Source organism: Sus scrofa, chromosome 5 (genome assembly GCF_054392235.1).
Source record: "Sus scrofa isolate SSC_HxYL_T2T_F1_AM1 chromosome 5, Sscrofa_HxYL_maternal_Yorkshire_Landrace_v2.0, whole genome shotgun sequence".
NCBI lineage: Eukaryota > Metazoa > Chordata > Mammalia > Artiodactyla > Suidae > Sus > Sus scrofa.
The window spans coordinates 17,566,515-17,587,166 of NC_139387.1; the positions used below are offsets into that span (position 1 = coordinate 17,566,515).

The 20,652-nt window shown below is 55.0% G+C and overlaps 1 protein-coding gene across 7 annotated transcripts in view; it reads left to right on the forward strand.

The window, feature by feature from the left end:
* Positions 1-20,652, forward strand: part of KCNH3 (potassium voltage-gated channel subfamily H member 3) — a 22,203-nt gene continuing 1,551 nt past the window's right edge. Inside the window, exons 1-13 of one of the 7 annotated variants that reach the window (XM_003481575.5) lie at positions 1-475; positions 1,896-2,129; positions 2,557-2,691; positions 3,851-3,984; positions 4,427-4,670; positions 5,046-5,203; positions 5,285-5,492; positions 9,038-9,319; positions 9,619-9,818; positions 10,270-10,519; positions 18,673-18,890; positions 19,599-19,924; positions 20,313-20,419. In XM_003481575.5, the coding sequence (XP_003481623.2) occupies positions 400-475; positions 1,896-2,129; positions 2,557-2,691; positions 3,851-3,984; positions 4,427-4,670; positions 5,046-5,203; positions 5,285-5,492; positions 9,038-9,319; positions 9,619-9,818; positions 10,270-10,519; positions 18,673-18,890; positions 19,599-19,924; positions 20,313-20,419 (2,572 nt within the window). In that variant the 5' untranslated portion in view covers positions 1-399. Of the gene's footprint in view, positions 476-538; positions 2,130-2,556; positions 2,692-3,850; positions 3,985-4,426; positions 4,671-5,045; positions 5,204-5,284; positions 5,493-8,637; positions 8,874-9,037; positions 9,320-9,618; positions 9,819-10,269; positions 10,520-18,672; positions 18,891-19,598; positions 19,925-20,312; positions 20,420-20,652 lie in introns of those variants that run through there. The other 6 variants (XM_084955605.1, XM_084955608.1, XM_084955606.1 and 3 more) reach the window with 6 other exon arrangements.

Here is a 20,652-nt window from a genome sequence, read left to right on the forward strand (position 1 = left end):
GAGGCTGCCGCTTCTCCCCGACAGACGGAGGGAGCTGCGGGGATCCGGTGCTGAGCGAAACCCGAGCAGTAACCGGCCCGCAGTCGAAACGGGAGCCGCTGTCACCGTCGCCGAGAGCTGAAGGTGCCGAGAGCACAGCGGGCGCCGAGCGGGGAGTCCGGGATTCGTGGGCGGCCAGGGCGCAAGGAGCCGCGCGCCATGCTCCCGGCCTCGACGGCGGGGACGCCCCCTCGCTCGCAGGCGGCTGGAGGGACCTGCGAGCCCCGGGTAGGCACTGCGCCCCGACGGCTGCGCTAGGGGGCGCGGGGCCCGGCGGGGGGCGGCCGAGCTGGACGCCCTCCCCCGGCGCTGAGCCCCCGCGCCCCGGAGGGATGGGGCGGGCGGCTACCGCCGCCTAAGATGCCGGCCATGCGGGGACTCCTGGCGCCTCAGAACACTTTCCTGGACACCATCGCCACGCGCTTCGACGGCACGCGTGAGTTTGACCCTCGCCGCCCTGGCTCCCGGACCAGTTGACCCTGGCCAGGGTTCCCGCCAGTCCTGCAACCCCACTTGGACATAGCCTGGCGCCCTTCTGCTCTCGCTCTCCCTTCCCTGAGCCCCACTTTAAGCTGGGACCACTGTGTCCTTCCAAAGGCCGTTTCCGAAAGATTCAGAGTCAACTCTGACCCCAGGCCGAGCATGCCGTCTGTTCGTGGAGACGCGAACCCCGACCTAGTCATTATAGCCCGTCCCATCCCCAGGGATAGCCTGGCTCTATCCCACGGACTATCTTTGAACTGGCAGGTTGGGGAGTGAGACCAGGAAGCGGTGCTCAGGGACAGCCCAGAGGCTCAAAGAACCGATTTAGAAAAGAGGTTTGCAAACTGAGATTGGGAGTCAGCAGGACTCAGGTGAGCACTGTTAGTCCAAGCTCACCTCACCATGGTAAACTCACAGCCTCAACCCACGGAGCCCATTTCACCCCAAAAAGATAGATTTGGAGACTCCCACCAACTGGGGAAGTTTGGAGAAGAACAGAGCTTCTGGATCTTGGGGCTCTGAGCACCGGGAAAGTCGTGAAAACCCCCTTCCTCATCCTACTCCCTGACTCTCAAACCTGGTGGGGCGTCTGAGCTCTGTGCTTAGCGTCCTTCACCTTTCTGCTTCCTGATAGGGGGGCGGGAGCCCATCCCTGAGCGCCCCCCGCCTTCCCCAGGCTTCTCCATCTGCTTTGCCTGTGCTTGGCTCCTGCAGCCTGCTGATTCAGCGCCCCCCACTCCTCAATACATTCCTGGCTCCAGGCCGCCAGAGCTCAGCTACCATTCTTACACCCCCATTGTGGATCACACTCACTAATTTCCTGAGCCAGGTCAGGCGGCTGGGGCTCAGAGTGCAGAATAGATAGATGGTAGTAGCCTGGATTGCCTCTCTGTCCAGGTGTATCTCAGGGGGAGGAGCCAGACAGCCAACCTGGGTACCTGGCTGGTGAGTGAACCTGGCAGAGGCTGGGCTGGGGCTGAGGCTGGCCAAGTGCACCTGCCGTCCTCCTTTGGGCATTCCCAACTCCCTCTGACCCCAGGCTGCTCTGGCCACACTCCAGAGGGTACAGCACCCACACGGGGCTGAATTCACCAACCTCAGGATTCACACGTGCCGATTCTTAAATGCACTTATACACATGATGCTAGGAGTGGGTCCTTGCAGGGCACTGACACACAGGTGATGCCCTATTTCCTGTCCACAAATGGTTCCTATCCTAACCCTCCCTCCCACCCCGACCCCTGACCCAACCACTCATACCCAGGATTCCTGGGACTTGTAACACCCACCGTATTGCAGACACCTGGCAAGGAGGGTTAGGCGACCCCATGCCCCTTCACCCCACACCTCCTCTGAGAGGTGCTCTCTTGCAGATAGTAACTTCGTGCTGGGCAATGCCCAGGTGGCGGGGCTCTTCCCCGTGGTCTACTGCTCTGATGGCTTCTGCGACCTCACGGGTTTCTCCCGGGCCGAGGTCATGCAGCGGGGCTGTGCCTGCTCCTTCCTCTATGGACCAGACACCAGTGAGCTCGTCCGCCAGCAGATCCGCAAGGCCCTAGATGAGCACAAGGAGTTCAAGGCTGAGCTGATCCTGTACCGGAAGAGCGGTGAGGGGCCACCTGGCCAGCCTAGCAGCCACCCCATCCATAGCCTCTCCTTCCCAATCCTGTCTTCTCCATCTCCCCATCTCATCCCACCTTCCCATATTCCCCTCTCCTCTTCCTCCCTTCCTTGTGTTCCTGGTCTCTCCTTTCTTCTGCCCTCACCCTAGTCTCAGCTCACACTCAATTTCCCGTCGGGGGTATCCCACCACAGCAGAAAAATGTCTCTGTCTTACTTAGCAGGACAGAGCTATGAACACGCATGTCTGAACGTCATCTCTGCTCTCCCTTGCCTTCCCCCACCCTGTTTGATGGAGCCTAAGTGTTCTAGGTGGAGCTGACTTGTGCCTTGGCCAGGAGGTGTCAGTGGCTCCTTTGTCACCTTGGGCAGGGCGGAGAGTGGGAGCTGGGCTGAGTCTGTCTTTGTGCCCAGGGCTCCCATTCTGGTGTCTCCTGGATGTGATACCCATAAAGAATGAGAAAGGGGAGGTGGCCCTCTTCCTGGTCTCTCACAAGGACATCAGTGATACCAAGAACCGAGGGGGCCCCGACAGCTGGAAGGAGAGAGGTGGGTGCCTGTGGGCTGCTGATTTGGCTGCTGTGGCTGGGGTGTTGGGTACCTCGGGCCTGGGTAGGGCCACAGCACCCAGTGTGGGCTTGTGGGGCCCCCACCCCTACTTCACTCACTGACCACCCCCCCCCCCCCCGCTTCTGCTGGCCGAGAGGCCTGTGCTGCTTTCATCTCCACGGGCCCAGGTATGGGAGGCTTATTGAGACAAAGCTGAAGTTTTTTAAAGTCAACTTGACTAAGAAACAGAAGAAAACAAATTCCACTAGTGCCCATGAAGTACCATTTCCCCACCAATTAGTGAGGCTGAGCACAGATCCACCTGGTTCCTCTTCTTCATGCAGACCTGTCTGGAGGGCTGGCCAAAGCCCTCTTTTATTTTTTTATTTTTATTTTTTATTTTATTTTTTTGTCTTTTTGCAATTTCTTGGGCTGCTCCTGTGACATATGGAGGTTCCCAGACTAGGGGTCTAATTGGAGCTGTAGCCGCCGGCCTACGCCAGAGCCACAGCAACGTGGGGTCCGAGCCATGTCTGCAACCTATACCACAGCTCACGGCAACACCAGATCCTTAACCCGCTGAGCAAGGCCAAGGATCGAACCCGCAACCTCATGGTTCCTAGTCGGATTCATTAACCACTGAGCCACAACGGGAACTTCAAAGCCCTCTTTTAAGTCCCTGTGGCCTTTCGCCTCTCGCATCCTCTAAGGGCTGCAGAAGGCCTTTGGACGGCTCCCAGAACTGTCCACAGAAGCTGCTCCAAGGCCTCCTTGCCATTTGGGGGTGCTGAAGGTACTGTCCGTTCCCCATCCCCCACCTCTAGCCTGGGGATCCCGCAACTCTGCCCAATGGCCTCTTGCTAGCTCTGCGCTCTCCCACCCCTCTCTTAGGCCTTTCCCTCTGGCGATCCTCTCCTGCCTTGTCTTGCTCCAAACCGCCTTCTTCTAGAAGCAGGCACTGGGAGGAGTATCTGTAAGCACCCACAGGACTGCCCGTTGCTGGGGCTGGCAAGTGACTCTAGGACATGAGAAACCGTGGAGCACCCAGCTCTAAACAGACTAGTCACTGGGCAGCTGCTGGAGCCCCACCCCCAAGCCCATGGGCTGGGGTGTGTCAGTGCTTCCACCATCATCCCCTCCGGCCCTTCTTCTTTTGCAGGTGGTGGCCGGCGCCGATATGGCCGGGCAGGGTCCAAAGGCTTTAATGCCAACCGGCGACGGAGCCGGGCTGTGCTCTACCACCTGTCTGGGCACCTGCAGAAGCAGCCCAAGGGCAAGCACAAGCTCAATAAGGTGGATTGCACACGAGGGTGTGTGTTTAGGGGGCGGGACAGGGCAGGAGCAGGCTGAGGAGATGGAGGAGGGGAACGGAACCCACCTCAGAGAGCATGTCCCACTCAGGCCCCACCTGCACGTTGGGGATTGTGGCGAGAATGTCACGCACGTGTCTGATCTGTCAAAGGTATAGAGGAGAGTTTTGGCCCTGGAGTCTTGATGGGCTTTGGCTCAATCTTTGCTCCTCCCCTAGGCAGCTATGTGACCTCAGCTAAGTCACTTCATCTCCCTGATCCTCAGTCTTCTGATCAATAGCAAGGGGTCTCTAATGCCTGTGTCAGAGGCTGTTTGGAGAATGCAGGGAGAGAAAGGCGGTGGATGCCTGCTCCAGACCCTCGCCAAACTCACCCTTGCCAATTTCCTGTCCTCCCTGCCTGGACCTGCCCTGCCTCTCACTCAGGGGGTGTTTGGAGAGAAGCCAAATTTGCCCGAGTACAAAGTAGCTGCCATCCGGAAGTCACCCTTCATCCTGCTGCACTGCGGGGCCCTGAGGGCCACTTGGGATGGCTTTATCCTGCTCGCCACCCTCTACGTGGCCGTCACTGTGCCCTACAGCGTGTGCGTGAGCACAGCCCGGGAGCCCAGCGCCGCCCGGGGGCCCCCCAGCGTCTGTGACCTGGCTGTGGAGGTCCTCTTCATCCTGGGTAAGTGTGCTCTGTGCCTCCCCCGCCCGCCACCCCGGGCCGGGGCCCCTCAAGCTTTGATGGACGTCTGCTTGGCTTCGATGCCCCCCCCCCCCCGGTTCCTCTGGCCTTCCCCCCATTTAGGACCCATGGCTTTGAAATCAGACCTGGGTTCCAAATATGTCTCCACCACTCATGGGTTACTTGATCCTGGGACACGCTTGGCCTGTCTCTCCCTCCATCAATTAGGTGTAACAATATCCACCCTTTAGCGTTACTGTGAAAACTGGGACAACGCACCTAAAGGGCCCAGGACAGTGTCACGTACTGAGTGGATGCCCGGAAAAGGTGGGCTCCTCCCCGACCCACGCTGACTCCTGCCCCACCTTCCCGCAGACATAGTGCTGAATTTCCGCACCACATTCGTGTCCAAGTCAGGCCAGGTGGTGTTTGCCCCGAAGTCCATTTGCCTGCACTACGTTACCACCTGGTTCCTGCTGGATGTCATTGCGGCGCTGCCCTTCGACCTGCTACACGCCTTCAAGGTCAACGTGGTCAGTGTGGCCGGGCTGGGTGAGCCTTGGGCAGGACGGGTGGGGCCGGCCCTGGGGTGACATCCCTGCCTCCCACCTCAGTACTTTGGGGCGCACCTGCTGAAGACCGTGAGGCTGCTGCGGCTGCTGCGGCTGCTCCCGAGGCTGGACCGCTACTCACAGTACAGCGCCGTGGTGCTCACCCTGCTCATGGCCGTGTTCGCCCTGCTCGCACACTGGGTGGCCTGCGTCTGGTTCTACATCGGCCAGCGGGAGATCGAGAGCAGCGCCTCTGAGCTGCCCGAGATAGGTACTAGAGGCTGCAAGCGCGCGCTCATGCATGTGTGTGTGTGTGTGTGTACACATACACATATGTGCCCGAGGAATCTGTCCACTCGAGGTCAGGGAAATATGAGTCCAAGTGTGTGTCTGTCGGGGTGTATCCAGTGAGCTGACGTGAGATGCCAGAGAGATGTGTGCAGGTCTCCATGTGTAGGTGCTCATAGGTGTGTGCCAGGGGTGTGTGTGCAAGGAGGTGTGCATTTGTGAGGTGAATGTGGGGACGAGGATGTGTGTGTGCCGATGGGAGTGTGACAGAGCCACCCCCTCCAGGTAGACTTGTTCTTCAGCAGCGCTGCCTTGCGGAGAAAGCCTGGTGGGCTGCCTGGGGGAGGCTGTTCACCCATCAGAGCCTCCTTGTGGCCAAGCTTCTGTCACATTCTTCCATTCCCTGCCCCACTGGGAATCCCAGCCCTCTCAGGAGACCTCTCCAGGGATTCTCCCATGCCTGGCACTGTCCCACCACCTGCTTGGAAGCTCATCCCCCCCTACTGTGGCTCCTAAGGCCCCTCCCCTCTCTCGTCACCTCAAGGCTGCATGTTTCTCAGCTGCTTCTCAGCCCTCCCCCAGCCTGAACGGCAGCCTTTCTCTGCGTCCCACCAGTGTCTTCACTCTCCTTCATTTCACCTCCACTTTCACAGCGCCTCCCTCTGCTCACCTCCCACTCGCTTCTTAACTCCTGCCAGGAGGGCTTCCACCCCCACCTCTCAACCCAAAATGTCACTCTGCAGGTCACGGTGACCTTCTGGGGCCAAACCCTCATCCCCTTGTTGTCCCTGTAGCACCTGACCCTGCCGACCACCCCTCTGTCCCGGCCCTGCCGGTCCCCGGCTTCCTCACCCCCCCACCCTACCCCACCCCCACTCTCCCTGGGCCACTCCACTGGTGCCACCCCAACTTCCATCCTCTCTCTCTGACCCTGAACCATCCTGTTCCAACAACGTCTAACTCTCCACACCCCGCAGCTCTAAAATTGAACCCTTCTTCTCCCTCTCATGCGCTCCAGCCCTCCGGCCCCTTTCTGGTAACTGGCCTTTAGCACCTGTTTCCCATCCGTGGGCAAGAGGCCAGCTGCTCAGACGGCCCCTCACAACTGTCTGCTCCTTGGTGGGCTCACCAGGAGTCCTGGTTGGCCTTGGAAACGTGCTCTGATCAGTTCCCGGGGACAAGGAAACTCCTGCGACTCCTCTGCCCCTCGCCACGCCCACAGAGACTGTGTGTAGCCCAGAGGCCCCCTTGGCTATTCCCCAAAGCGCTAGTTGCCGAGCACAGGAACCAGGACGTTCAGGCAGTGTCGGCTCCTTGGCACCTGCCCTTCCCAGAGGGAGGCAGCAGCGGAGGTGGCTCTGGAGTCAGATGCCCCCCCAGCAAACGCTCTCAGAGGACAGGGCTGTGGGTAATGGTGATGCCAACCCTGACCCCAAAGTGGGTGAGACACCAAATCCCCGGGTCAGTTCCCTCTCCCAGCAGGACCCAGACACCCTGAGTCTTGCATCCCTGTGGTTCCTCTGTTGTGAGCACCTCACAGGGGCTGCTGAGCGGACATGGAGAACACCTCTGGTTCCCGGAGCGGCTCTGAGCCCCACCATAGAGAGTGCGGGGTGGAGGGGTCATTTTGCAGATCACCCCAGAACTCTAAGTTCCAGAGGGGTTTTCTCTAAATACTGAGGGAGCTTGCTCGGGGCGTTTCTCAGTGCAAAACCTCTGGAAGAGCCCGCACAGCTGACACTCCCCATGCAGAGACTCTGTCCCGCCACCAGCTCCAGAGCCTGCCCATGCCCCTGAGACCAAGACCGAGAGGAGGGCCCTCTGCCCCCTCCCCTCGTCTTCTCGCTTCGCCCCTCTCCACCCGCTTCCTCCTCATCAGGCAACAGGCTTCACTTCAGGCGCCCAACTGGATGACGACTGAAGAGTTTTGAGTAGTTCCTTGTGTTTTCTCACAGTGCATCTCAAACAACAGAAGGGGGGAGCCTCACCTTGGCTCAAGACTTAACACATCCCCCAGCCTCCTCAGCCTGGAGTTTGGCCCCCAGGGTGGACCCCCCATTCTAGCTAAGCTGAGCTACTCCCCTGTATTTGTCTCCACCTCTAGGTTTGGCTCACGCCTTTCCTTAGCTCGGAATGACCCCCCTTCCAATTTCTTTGTATCAAAACTCTACAAATCCTCCGAGACTGAGCACCCGTGGCCCCTCTTCCAGGAAGCCGTCTAGCCCTAGCCCATAGCATGCGGGTTTGAGCCCCGTCCTGGGGCCCTCAGGTGCTGTGTGCCTGAAACACAGCTCCTACCCTGCAGAAAGCTCCAGGGGGTCTCCAGCCCCTGGCACACGTGTGTGAGGTTGCTGAGTGAGTGGGTGGGTGGTGAGAGGAGCGGTGTGGGGATCACAGACAGCAGTGTGCCTGGTGTCAGGGGGGGTGTGGAGTGGGGGCTGCGGAGGGGCAGAGCGCGTGTGGAGGGGTGGGTCCCGCTGCAGCCTGTGATCCTGAGCCCATCCTCTGGCTTACTCTCTGAGCCTCCGTTCTAGATCTTTCCTCTCTCCCTTGCTCTCCACGGCCCCCACCTCTGCTGGGACCTCTGTGGACCCTGCGAACCCCCACATAACGCTCTAGAATTCCCACAGCCCTCTAGCTGGGCTGTGACTTTGGGCAGCCATGAGCTGAGACCGCAGTACACAGCTCCCCCTCTCCTGTAAGGCCAGGCCAGAGAAAGTGGGGTTGATGGGAAGACTGGGGCGATTTTCATCCTCCTCCCAGTGTCCCAGGCTGACCTGTGTCTGCATATGTGCTCAAGAACCTCTGTGGGCATGGGGGAGGCCTGTCTGTGGCCTTTAGTGTACACCCCTGTGTGCTCACATCCATGCAGATGCGTCCCTCTTCTACCTGGGTGTCAGCATGCAAGCACCTGTGAACCTTGTCTCCCTCCCAAATGTGCACGGGCCAGGGCTCTGCTCCTGTGAATTGCGCTCACACGTTTCTCCTTGTCCCCTCGACTACGCAGAGCTCACCTGTAGCCTTAATGGTGTTTATGCACACGTGCACCTCGGTGTGCTTGAGGTTGGCTGGTTGGTGTGGTTGTGAGGAGGGATGAGGTTAAATGGGAGCAGGTGAGCTCTGAGAAAGAACTAGAGGAGTCTGGATGGATAGGCAGAGGAGGTAGCCCTGGAGACGAGGCTGTAGCTGGTGCAGTGAGCCCGCCAGTCCCTCTGCTCACGCCTCACACACCAGCTGGGCTCACTGCCCAGGTTAGTGGCAGCCACAGGGAGGCAGGTGCAGTGTCCTTCACTCCCTCCTCAGCACCCAGAGACACTGTCCGGGGAGATGACAGACTCCTCTTCATCCTCATGCGCTTGTCTTGGTGAGAGTTTAGGGGGCGCACAGCGGTGTGCGGGGGCCGGTAGCAGAGGGATGCCCTGATAGCTATGGCGCTGGGGCTGCCGCCCTTTGTCCCCCACCCCCATCCCTGCCAGGGGTCCCAGGGGGCACACCTGCCGCTGCAGTGCTGTCCCACCCTCTCCCCAGGCTGGCTGCAGGAGCTGGCTCGCAGACTGGAGACCCCCTACTACCTGGTGGGCCGGAGCCCAGCTGTAGGGAACAGCTCCGGCCAGAGTGACAACTGTAGCAGCAGTGGCAGCGAGGCCAACAGGACGGGGCCAGAGCTCCTGGGCGGCCCCTCACTGCGCAGCGCCTACATCACCTCCCTCTACTTCGCACTCAGCAGCCTCACCAGCGTGGGCTTCGGCAACGTGTCCGCCAACACGGACACCGAGAAGATTTTCTCCATCTGCACCATGCTCATCGGCGGTGAGGCCTGCCCCGCTCCCGGTCCAGGGCCCACTCCCAGACCCGTGCGCCCAGGCGGCCCCTTCCCCGCCACCGCCAGCAGGGTGCTGAGCCCCCTTCCTGAGGTTCTTCTGCCTTAGCGGGCCAAGGAACCAAGGCCAGGGCCGAGAGAGCCCACTTGGCTCCAGGACTCCCCCCAGCACGGCGGCTGTGGTCCTTGCCCAGCGTGGGGGTGGGGAGGACAGAAGGGTCCAGCACGGCGTCAGGCCGGGCCGGGCCAGGCCAGTCCTGGAGGTGACCCCTCTCGCCACCCTCCCCAGCCCTGATGCACGCGGTGGTGTTTGGGAACGTGACGGCCATCATCCAGCGCATGTACGCCCGCCGCTTTCTGTACCACAGCCGCACCCGCGACCTGCGCGACTACATCCGCATCCACCGCATCCCCAAGCCCCTCAAGCAGCGCATGCTCGAGTACTTCCAGGCGACCTGGGCCGTGAACAACGGTATCGACACCACCGAGGTGCGCAGGCCTCCAGGGCTGGCCCTTCCAGCCTTTGCTCCTTCAAGGAGTGGCGGAGCCTAAGATTCCCAGGAGCCGGCCGGAAGAGGGCAAGGGACGCGCAAATCTGACCTTCCCGCCCCCGTTTTCGGGGCCGGGGGGGGGCGGGGAGGGGGTAGGACCGGCGCGTCGAACTGCAAGCCGGCTTGGACGCCCTGCGCACTGATGTCCAAGCCTGAGGCCTACCCTGGAGAAGGAAAGCAGGGCTGCTCACGGCGGGTGGGGAGGGTAAAGCGATTGAGAGGGAGGCAGAGACAAACCCCCTCACTGATGGGACCGCGTGAGGAGCCGTGCGAGCTGGGGGTGGGGGGCCTCAAGGCCCCTCTCCCGCCGCCCCTGGTTCCGAGACGGGCTGGTGGGAGGCCGCCTCCCATCCTTCACCCTAACCTTCCCCACCTGCTCCCCCCCTCAGCTGCTGCAGAGCCTCCCAGACGAGCTCCGCGCAGACATTGCCATGCACCTTCATAAGGAGGTCCTGCAGCTGCCCCTGTTTGAGGCCGCGAGCCGAGGCTGCCTGCGGACGCTCTCCCTGGCCCTGCGGCCGGCCTTCTGCACGCCGGGCGAGTACCTCATCCACCAAGGCGACGCCCTCCAGGCCCTCTACTTCGTCTGTTCCGGCTCCATGGAGGTGCTCAAGGGCGGCACGGTGCTGGCCATCCTAGGTGTGTGAGGCTGGGACAGAGCGACACGGGCCCTCGGGAGACGGGTGGAGCCACGGCCCCATCTCGCAGAAAACCCAGAGAGCGCAGGCAAGGCTGCCGGGGAGAGACAGCCCCGGGGGTGTCAGGAGTCGCTGTGGGCAAGGTTCAGAGCAGGCCCCATGCCTATAAGGCGTGAACTCTATCTCGGGGGTGTTGAAAGCCAGACCGAGTGCAGGACCAGCCTTTGGTCTGGGAGAGAACAGAGGGGAACACTTCTTGTTATGGGGGAAAATCAAATGCTGAGGATGGAAGTGCTGGAAAGGGTCAGGCGGGAAAAAGGGAGGCTTGAACGCCACTCTTTTAAAAAAAAAAAATTATTGAAGTATAGTTGATTTACAATGTTGTGTTAATTTCTGCCATCAGCAAAGTGATTATTATACACACACACATATATGTACGTTATTTGTTATATTCTTTTCCATTACGGCTTATCACAGAATATTAATATATTTCCCTATGCTATTAGAGTAGGACCATGTTGTTTATTCATTCTATATATAATAGTTTGCATCTGCTAACCCTGAACACTCACTCCATCCCTCTCCCACCCCTACCTCCCCATTGGCAATCACAAGTCTGTTCTCTATGTCTGTGAATGTGTTTCTCTTTTGTAGATATGTTCGTTTGTGTCGTTTTTATTTTTATTTTTTTGCTTTTTAAAATTTTTTTTAGGGCCCCACCTGCAGCATATGGAGTTTCCCAGGCTGAGGGTCAAATTAGCTACAGCTGCTGGCCTATGCCACAGCAACAGCAACACGGGATCTGAGCCGCATCTATGCCCTACACCACAGCTCATGGATACTCAACCCTCTAAATGAGGCCAGGGATCAAATCTGAATCCTCATAGACACTAGGTGGGCTTGTTAACCACTGAGCCACAACGGGAACTCACATTTGTGTCATTTTTAGATTCTACCTATAAAGGATATCATAGGGTATTTAACTGACTTCACTTAGTATGATAATCTCTAGGTCCATCCTTGTTGCTGCAAATGGCATATTTCATTCTTTATGGCTGTGTAATATTCCATTGTATATATGTACCATTCCTCTGTTGATAGACATTTAGGTTGCTTCTATGTCTTGGCTATTGTATATAGTGCTGCAGTGAACATAGGGGTGCTTATATCTTTTTGAGTTATAGTTTTGCTGGATATATGCCCAGGAGTAGGATTGCACCAACAGTCTAGGAATGCTCCCTTTTCTCCACATCCTCCCAAGCATTTATTATTTGTAGATTTTTTTTTTTGTTGTCTTTTTAGGGCCCCACCCATGGCATATGGAGGTTCCCGGGCTAGGGGTCAAATTGGAGCTGTACCCACTGGCCTACACCATAGCCACAGCCAAGCCACGTCTGTGACCCACACCACAGCTCATGGCAATGCTGGATCCTTAACCCACTGAACAAGGCCAGGGATCAAACCTGCGTCCTGTGGATACTAGACAGGTTCGTTAACTGCTGAGCCACAATGGGAACTCCTATTATTTGTAGATTTTTAATGATGGCCATTCTGACCAGTGTGAGGTGGTACCTCATATTTTTGATTTGCATTTCTCTAAGAATTGGAAAAGATGTTGAGCATATTTTCATGTGCCTATTGGCCATCTGTATGTCTTTGGGAAATATCTATTTAGTTCTTATGCCCATTTTTCTTCCTTCCCCCCCACTTTGGCTGTTGCCTGTGGCATGTGGAAGTTCCTGGGCCAAGGATCAAACTTATGCCACAGCAGCGACCCAAGCTACTGCAGTGACAACACCAGATCCTTAACTCCACAAGGGAACTCGTCTTCTGCCCATCTTTCAGTTGAGTTGTTTTTTTGTTGTTGTTGAATTGTATGAGCTGTTTGTACATTTTGAAAATTAATCCCTTGTCAGTTTCCTCATTTGCAAATATTTTCTCCCACTCTATAGGTTGTCTTTTTGGTTTCCTTGGCTGTGCAAAGGCTTCTATGTTTGATTAGGTCCCATTTGTTTATTTTTGTTGCCTTGGGAGACTGACCTAAAAAACATTGGTATGATTTATGTCAGAGAATGTTTTGACTGTGTTCTCTTCTAGGTTTTTATGGTGTCATCTCATGTTTAAGTCTTTAAGCCATTTGGTGTCTTTATCTGTGTATGGCGTGAGGGTGTGTTCTAACTTCATTGATTTACATGCGGCTGTCCAACTTTCCCAACACCCCTTGCTAAAGAGACTGTCTTTTCCCCATAGTAGTATTTTTACCAGTCAGTATCATATTGGCTGTAGGTCTGTCATAAATAGCTTTTGTTACGTTGACATATATTCCTTCTACACTCACTTTCATAAGGGCATTTGTCATGAATGGATGTTGAATTTTATCACATGCTTTTTCTGCATCTGTTGAGATGTTCATGTGGTTTTTGACTTCTCTTTGGTTGATGTGGTATATCACATTGATTGATTTGTGTATGTTGAACCATTCTTGTGACCTTGGGATGAATCCAGCTTGGTTGTGGTATATGAGCTTTTTAATGTGTTGTTGGATTTGGTTTGCTAATATTTTGTTGAGGATTTTGCGCCTATATTCATCAAAGATATTGACCCATAATTTTCTCTTTTGGTAATTAATGTCTTTGTCTGGTTTTGGTATCAGAGTGATGGCGGCCTCATAGAATGTTTTTAGGAGTGTTCCTTCCTCTTCAGTCTTTTGGAAGTGTTTGAGACAGATGGGTATAAGTTCTCTGTATGTTTGGTAGAATTCACCTGTGAAGCCATCTGGACTTTTGTTTATAGGGAGTGGTTTTTTTTGTTTGGTTGGTTGGTTGGGTTTTTTTATGGCCATACCCATGGCACATGGAAGTCACTGGGCCAGGGATTGAATCTGAGCCACAGCTGCGAGTTACATCACAGCTGTGGCAATGCTGGATTCTCTAACCCACAGAGCTGGGCCAGGGAATGAGCCTGTGCCTCCATGGCAACCAGAGCCACTGCAGTCGGATTCTTAACCCAGTGCACCACTCTCGTGGGGAGTTTTTTAAATTACAGATTCTATTTCACTTCTAGTGATCAGTCTGTTCAAATGATCTATTTCTTTTTCTTTTTTTTTTTTTTTTTTGTCTGTTGTTGTTGTTGTTGTTGCTATTTCTTGGGCCGCTCCTGTGGCATATGGAGATTCCCAGGCTAGGGGTCGAATCAGAGCTGTAGCCACCGGCCTACGCCAGAGCCACAGCAACGCGGGATCCGAGCTGCGGCTGCAACCTACACCACAGCTCACGGCAACGCCGGATCGTTAACTCACTGAGCAAGGGCAGGGACTGAACCCGCAACCTCATGGTTCCTAGTCGGATTCGTTAACCACTGCGCCACGACAGGAACTCCTCTATTTCTTCTTGATTCAGTTTTGCTGGGCTGTATGTTTCTAGAAAGTTGTCTGTTTCTTCTAGGTTGTTGAATTTGTTGGTATATAATTGTTCATAGTATTCTCTTATAGTTTTTTCTATTTCTGTGGTATCAGTTGTTAATGTCTCCTTTTTTATTTCTTATTTTATTTGGGTTCTCCCTCTTCTTTTCATGGTGAGCCTAGCCAGATGTTTGTCAATTTTGCCTTTTCAAAGAACCAGCTCCAGGTTTTACTGATTTTTTTTCTTACTGCTTTTTAATCTCTCTTTTATTTCCTCTCTCATTTTTATTATCTCCTTCCCCCTTCTGACTTTGGGTTTTTTTTTTTTTTTTTTTTTTTTGTCTTTTATCTGTTGTTGTTGTTGTTGTTGCTATTTCTTGGGCTGTTCCCACGGCATATGGAGGTTCCCAGGCTAGGGGTTGAATCGGAGCTGTAGCCACCGGCCTATGCCAGAGCCACAGCAACGCGGGATCCGAGCCGCGTCTGCAACCTACACCACAGCTCACGGCAACGCCGGATCGTTAACCCACTGAGCAAGGGCAGGGACCGAACCCGCAACCTCATGGTTCCTAGTCGGATTTGTTAACCACTGCGCCACGACAGGAACTCCTGACTTTAGGTTTTGTTCGTTGTCCTTCTTCTAACTCTTCTAGGTGATGGTTTAGGTTGTTTGATATTTTTTTGTTTGTTTCTCAAGGCCTATGTCACTGTGAACTTTCCTCTAAGAACTGCTTTTGCTGCATCCCATAGATTTTGTGTGGTTGTGTTTTCACTCTCATTTGCCTCAATAAACCTCAGGCTTCTTACACTGTGCTCTTAGGTGCTCTGCTCTGGGGAGACTTGTCCTGCAGAAAGGGTGTGTTTTCAGTGTGGTGGGCAACATGGAGCTACAGGTTCTGGGGCTGTGGGAGGCCCTCAGCAGTGGCCCCAGAGGGTGGGAACGCTGTGATCTGTGTAAGAGAGGGCCTCACACATGGATGCAAGGTGGCACCCAGACCACAGCCAAACCTCAGGCAGCTAGCACTTATGGATTCCCTGGGGGGACAGCTGACACCCAGAGGGGCTGAAGTTTGTCACTAACCTGGAGAACCAAGAAGACCACATGCCCAGGAGTTCCTGCTGTGGCACAATGGGATGAGCAGCATTTCTGGAGAGCTTGGATGTGGGTTCCGTCTCTGGCCCAGCACAGTGGGTTCAGGGTCTGGCTTCGCAGTCTTTTTTGGGGATGGCCAAAAAAGACCACATGTCCAGCAGTGACTCTGTGTCCATCCTCTCTTCCTTGAGGAGGATGGCCTTCCAGCAGGAAACAAGAAAGAAATATCATACAAGCTGAGAGAAGCATCGTTCATGAGCTTGGCTTCTGGTCCTCAGGACTCTGAGCAAATGGAGTTATAGCCTCTCATGTAGGGCTGGCAGTCCTTGAGAAATTATGGGGAACTGGAGAGATTCAGAAGGGCAACAAGGCAGATTTTGACAGTTGCAGACTGGTCACTCTGAAGCAAGATTGTCTAGTGGATTATTTAACAGATGGTTTTCAGCATGGAGCTGAGGAAGCAGCGTGGCTGGGAGTTGGCATGGGTCCTGCAAGAATGTCTCTTCTCTGACGCCAGGCTCCAGGTTTCAGAATATCCACGTTCAGTATTAAGACAGCGTCAGGGATGGCCACTGCTGGCACTCCAGCCTTTGGCTCCAGAATTCTCCAGCCCTGGGACTTATGCCACCTTTGATCCATCCTGTCCCTGCCCATATGTTCCAGACAAATTATTTCCTCTGTCAGCTTGGCCTGCTGGACGCCTGGTTCCCCAGCCTTCATCATGGCCTGGTTTTCTGCTTTGCCCTCGTCCGACCCCCACCAGGTGCTTTCTGCTTGCTCCTGGCAGCTAAGGCCCGAGGCACATCTAGCAGTGTCAATTCTGGCCCCTACCTCTGTGTATGAACTAACAGCTAAGTGCGTGCAAAGTTAGCATCGGGGGAGGAAGGGGGCCAGATGCAGCGAGGTGAGCTGGGTGATGGTGCAGGAAGGGCCTCACGTGGTCTGATGAGCTGGGTAGGAGGCTCTGGCTCAGATGCCACCTGGAGGCCAGTGTCTGGTCCCTGAGACCAGTGGCACGGAACTCGGTCCTTGGTTCTGTCCTGTTTCCCATTTTTATCTCCCCTCTTGGATGAAGACAAGAAACACATACTTAGCCTATTTCCAGATGACATACATGAGGCGAGAGAGCTCATTCATCCAGTGATCACACGGAGATCCAAACGGCTCTCACAAGGAATCAGAAAGATGGCCTGAAACCAAGAAAATAAGCTTTAACAACGATGCGTTTCTGAGCAAAAGTCCATGAACATTTAGAGGCGGCCTTTAAGCTCAGGGAGTTCTGCTGGCAGCGTGAGGCAGCCCACAGCAGGGGTGGCAGTGAGCCATCTTTTTCCTTAAGGATGAGGAAATGCTGTCTAATCTTGTGATATGTCTGGCCGTGGGTTGAGCTGCCTTGTGAGGGCTGTGCGTGCTCTGCCCAAGCCTCGGTGGCATGCCAGACCTGTTGGGAATGATCTATAGGGGATTCTTGTCGGGAGGGAAGGGAAGGAAATGAACTTTGATTGGCCGTCTGTGTGGCAGGCACTTTGTCTGCACCAACTCATTTAATCCCCTCCACGTCCCTGATCAGACACACCCTCTTTCATTGATTCGAAGTCACACACTCTTCCCTGCCGATTTAACATCTCTGAGATTGGGAAGCGGACTCTAATTGATGCCATTTTATAATCGCTGTCAGCCTGGAGGCAGCCTCTGCTGGGCGGTGGGACAACCCTGCATTGACACCTTCTGGTAAGATCGGGAAAGCACCACAGGGTCTCATGTAGAGGAAGCACCAAGGCTCGGGGGATGAAACACCACGACCTCTGCCATTTTTACTGTGCCGCACGCAGCGCTAACCTGCTGCTTCCACACACTGGTCCCTGGGCAGGCTCCACCTGAATCACCTGCAGGGCTTAAAACATTGTGGGCTCTCCAGTAGGTGTTACGATTCTATAGGTAGTGATGGGGCTGGGAAATCTCATTTCTTTCTTTTAATTTTTATTTTATATTGGAGTAAAATTGATTTACAGAGTTGTTTCAGGTGTACAGCAAAGTGATTCAATTATACATATAGCAGCCATTCTTTTTCAAGTTCTTTTCCCACGTAAGTTAATATAGAACATGGAGTTCCCTGTGCTGTACTGTAGGGCCTTGTTGATTATTTTATAATAGTTGATTTACTACGTTCTGTCAATTTCTGCTGTACAGCAGAGTGACCCCGTCATAGACATACATTCTTTTTCTTATATTATCGTCCATCACGTTCTATCATAAGAGATTGGATATAGTTCCCTGTGCTGTACAGCAGGACCTCATTGCTTATCCATTCTAAAAATTATCTATATAGAGTATATGCATAAAATATATTTTATATAACTTTATACCATTAACCCCAGACTCCTAATATATATTTTATATACAGTAGTATATATATTTTATATAATTTCATATAGTTAATCCCAGACTCCTAATTTGTTCTCCCCACCACATTTCCCCTTTGGTAACCATAAATTTGTTTTCAGTTCCTGTGAGTCTGTTTTGTAAATGAGTTCATCTGTAACTTTTTTTTTTTGGATTCCACATATAAGTGACGTCATAGGGTATTTTTCTTTTTCTGACTTAACTTCGCTTTGTGTGATGATCTCTAGGTCCATCCGTGTTGCCACAAACGGCATATTTCATCCTCATAAAGGCTGAGTAATATTCCGTTGTATATATGTACCACATCTTCTTTATCCATTTAGCTTGCTTCCGTGTCTTGAATATTGTAATTAATGCTGCTGGGAACATTAGGGTGTGTGTATCTTTTCAAACTATGGTTTTCTCTGGACAGATGCCCAGAAATGGGATTGCTGGATCATGTGGTGGCTCTATTTTTAGTTTTTTAAGGAACGTCTATACTGTTCTCCATAGTGGCTGCACCAATTTACACTCCCGCCAACAGTGTGGGAGGGTTCTCTTTTCTCCACACCGTCTCCAGCATGTATTATCTGTAATAAATACTGTTTGCTGACTTTCTTTTTTCCTTCTTCGGCTGCCTTGTGGCATATGGAGTTCCCGGGCAGGGATCAGATCTAAGCCGCTGTTGCAACCCATGCCACTGCTGTGGCAGCACTGGATCCTTTAACCCACTGTACCAGACCAGGAATGGAACCTGCGTCCTGGCGCTGCAGGGACGCTGCTGACCACAGTGGGAACTCCTATTTCTAGACTTTTTGATTATGGCTATTCTGATCAGTGTGAGGTGACAGCTCATTGTAGTTTTTGATTTGTATTTCTCCAATAATTAGAAAAGATAAGCATTTTTTCATGTATTTTTGGACCATCTGTATGTCTTCTTTGGAGAAAAGTCTATTTAGGTTTTCCAGGGCCAGGGAATCTGATTGGTTTAACTTTCCTAGAGGATTCTGATCCATGGGCAACCTGGGAACCCCTAGAACTAGTGTCTCAGACTGAAAACGCAGATATTTCAGCAGTGCTCTGAGTCTCGATGTGCTTGAGCACCTGGGTCACGGCACTCTTCACCCCAAGCCTGTCTGAAGAGCCAGTGGGGGGCAGCAGGGCTCGGCCAGTGCCCGGGCTCCTCTGCTCCCCGTGTCCTGGCTGGAGAGGCCCTACTTGACACCCCTCTTTGGTGGCTGAGGGGTAGGGCTTCCTGACCTCTGCTTCCTCTTCCCAGGGAAGGGTGATCTGATTGGCTGTGAGCTGCCCCGGCGTGAGCAGGTGGTCAAGGCCAACGCTGATGTCAAGGGGCTGACGTACTGCGTCCTGCAGTGTCTGCAGCTGGCCGGGCTGCACGAGAGCCTCGCCCTGTATCCTGAGTTTGCCCCCCGCTTCAGCAGGAGCCTCCGAGGGGAGCTCAGCTACAACCTGGGTGCTGGCGGCGGCCCTGCAGAGGTGAGGGGGCTGAAGCACCAGGGAGCCCGGGGAGGTGGGCAGGAGTGGAATTTCAGGAGGTGCTGTGTGAGCCCATGTCCCGGTTTGAGCACCTGCACACAGGGGGAGGTCTACATTCTCCCGTCCCGTCACACCCTTGCACTGTCCCTGAGAACCTAGCCCGGCCACCGCCCCTGCTTCCTGGCCCACCTGACACAGCCTGGCTGAGTCTGCTGGTATTAGATGAGAAGCTGTGGGGTCTCAGATGAGGGATGGCACCCTGAGACCAGGACCAGGCAGGCTGTGCGCTGGCTTCCAGGCCACCTCTGAAGAGAGCCTGCGGTGCCCTCTGCTTCTTCACAGTGACACAGGACTACTCTGAGGGGCTTTTGAATGTTCCTGCCTTTTGTCACTCATGCCAAACTAGTTTTAGTACCAGGTCCTCCTGGATAGTCCAGTTAGCCTGAGGGACCCAGGAGAGGGAGGGCGTGTCCACATTTGGCCAGACTTTTGAGAGGCAGTGAATGCCTCCAGGGCTTGGTGGTTTTGCAGTGGCAGCAGCAAAGCTCCCCCTCCCCTGCCGAGGCTCTTCCTCTGCCGGTGGGAGACGCTGGCATCCTGTCCAACAAGAACAGGTCCTCCCTCCCAGGTGATGAGACTGGGTGGGGGAGGTTAGCGGGACACAGCAGGGGCTACCCCCGCCTGTTTGCTGCCCCCCTCTCCCCCCAGGCGGACACCAGCTCCCTGAGTGGTGACAACACCCTCATGTCCACGCTGGAGGAGAAGGAGACAGATGGGGAGCAGGGCCCTGCGACCTCGCCGGCCCCAGCTGATGAGCCCTCCAGTCCCCTGCTGTCACCCGGCTGTACCTCCTCGTCCTCGGCTGCCAAGCTGCTATCCCCGCGTCGAACCCGGCCCCGGCTCGGTGGCAGAGGGCGGCCAGGCAGGGCGGCGGCTTCACAGGCTGAGGCTGGGCCCCCTGCGCACCCTCGGAGCTTGGAGGGGCTGCGGCTGCCCTCTGTGCCGTGGAATGTACCCCCGGATCTGAGCCCCAGGTGAGCAAACCCTGGGCCACGACACTCGGGTGGTGATGGAGCTGGGGCCCCGGCCAGGCCCACCCCACCCTGGGCGTCCTTCTTTCCATCCTGACCCCTCCCGGCATCCTCCAGGAAGCCTCCCTTGACTCCCCCACCTCCCTGAGCCCCGACTCCACCATTTAGCTCGTGGCCACACACACTGCTCAGAACTCTTGCTGTTTCACGGCGCTCAAGCTTGAATCCCCAGTGACACCGCCAGCTCCTGGGAGGGGGAACCACATGTTACCTTCCTCTTGGGGCCCCAAGCCCCTGGGCCCAGCTCCAGGCTCCTCTGTGGACAGTGGGGCTTGTCCTATGAAACTCCACAGTGTCAACTGATTGATTGTCCTGGCTCCTGCGTCCACAGGGTAGTAGATGGCATTGAGGATGGCTGTGGCTCCGACCAGCCCAAGTTCTCTTTCCGCATGAGGCAGTCTGGCCCGGAATGTAGCAGCAGCCCCTCCCCTGGACCAGGTACTGGGGCCTGGGTCCGATGGAGCTTGGCAGGGCAGCCCCTTGCCCTGGGAGCCTCCGAGAAGCTGGCAGGGCACAGACTTGGTCTGGATGCCCTCTTGCCGTCACCCACCTGCACGGTTTGGGCAGGGGAGTTAGTGGTTAAGACCAGCCCCTTGGTGTTGGAAGGAAGCTGGAATGCAGTTTGGATCTCTGCTGCCAGCTCTCTAGCTGTGTGACCTTGGCTCTCGCCC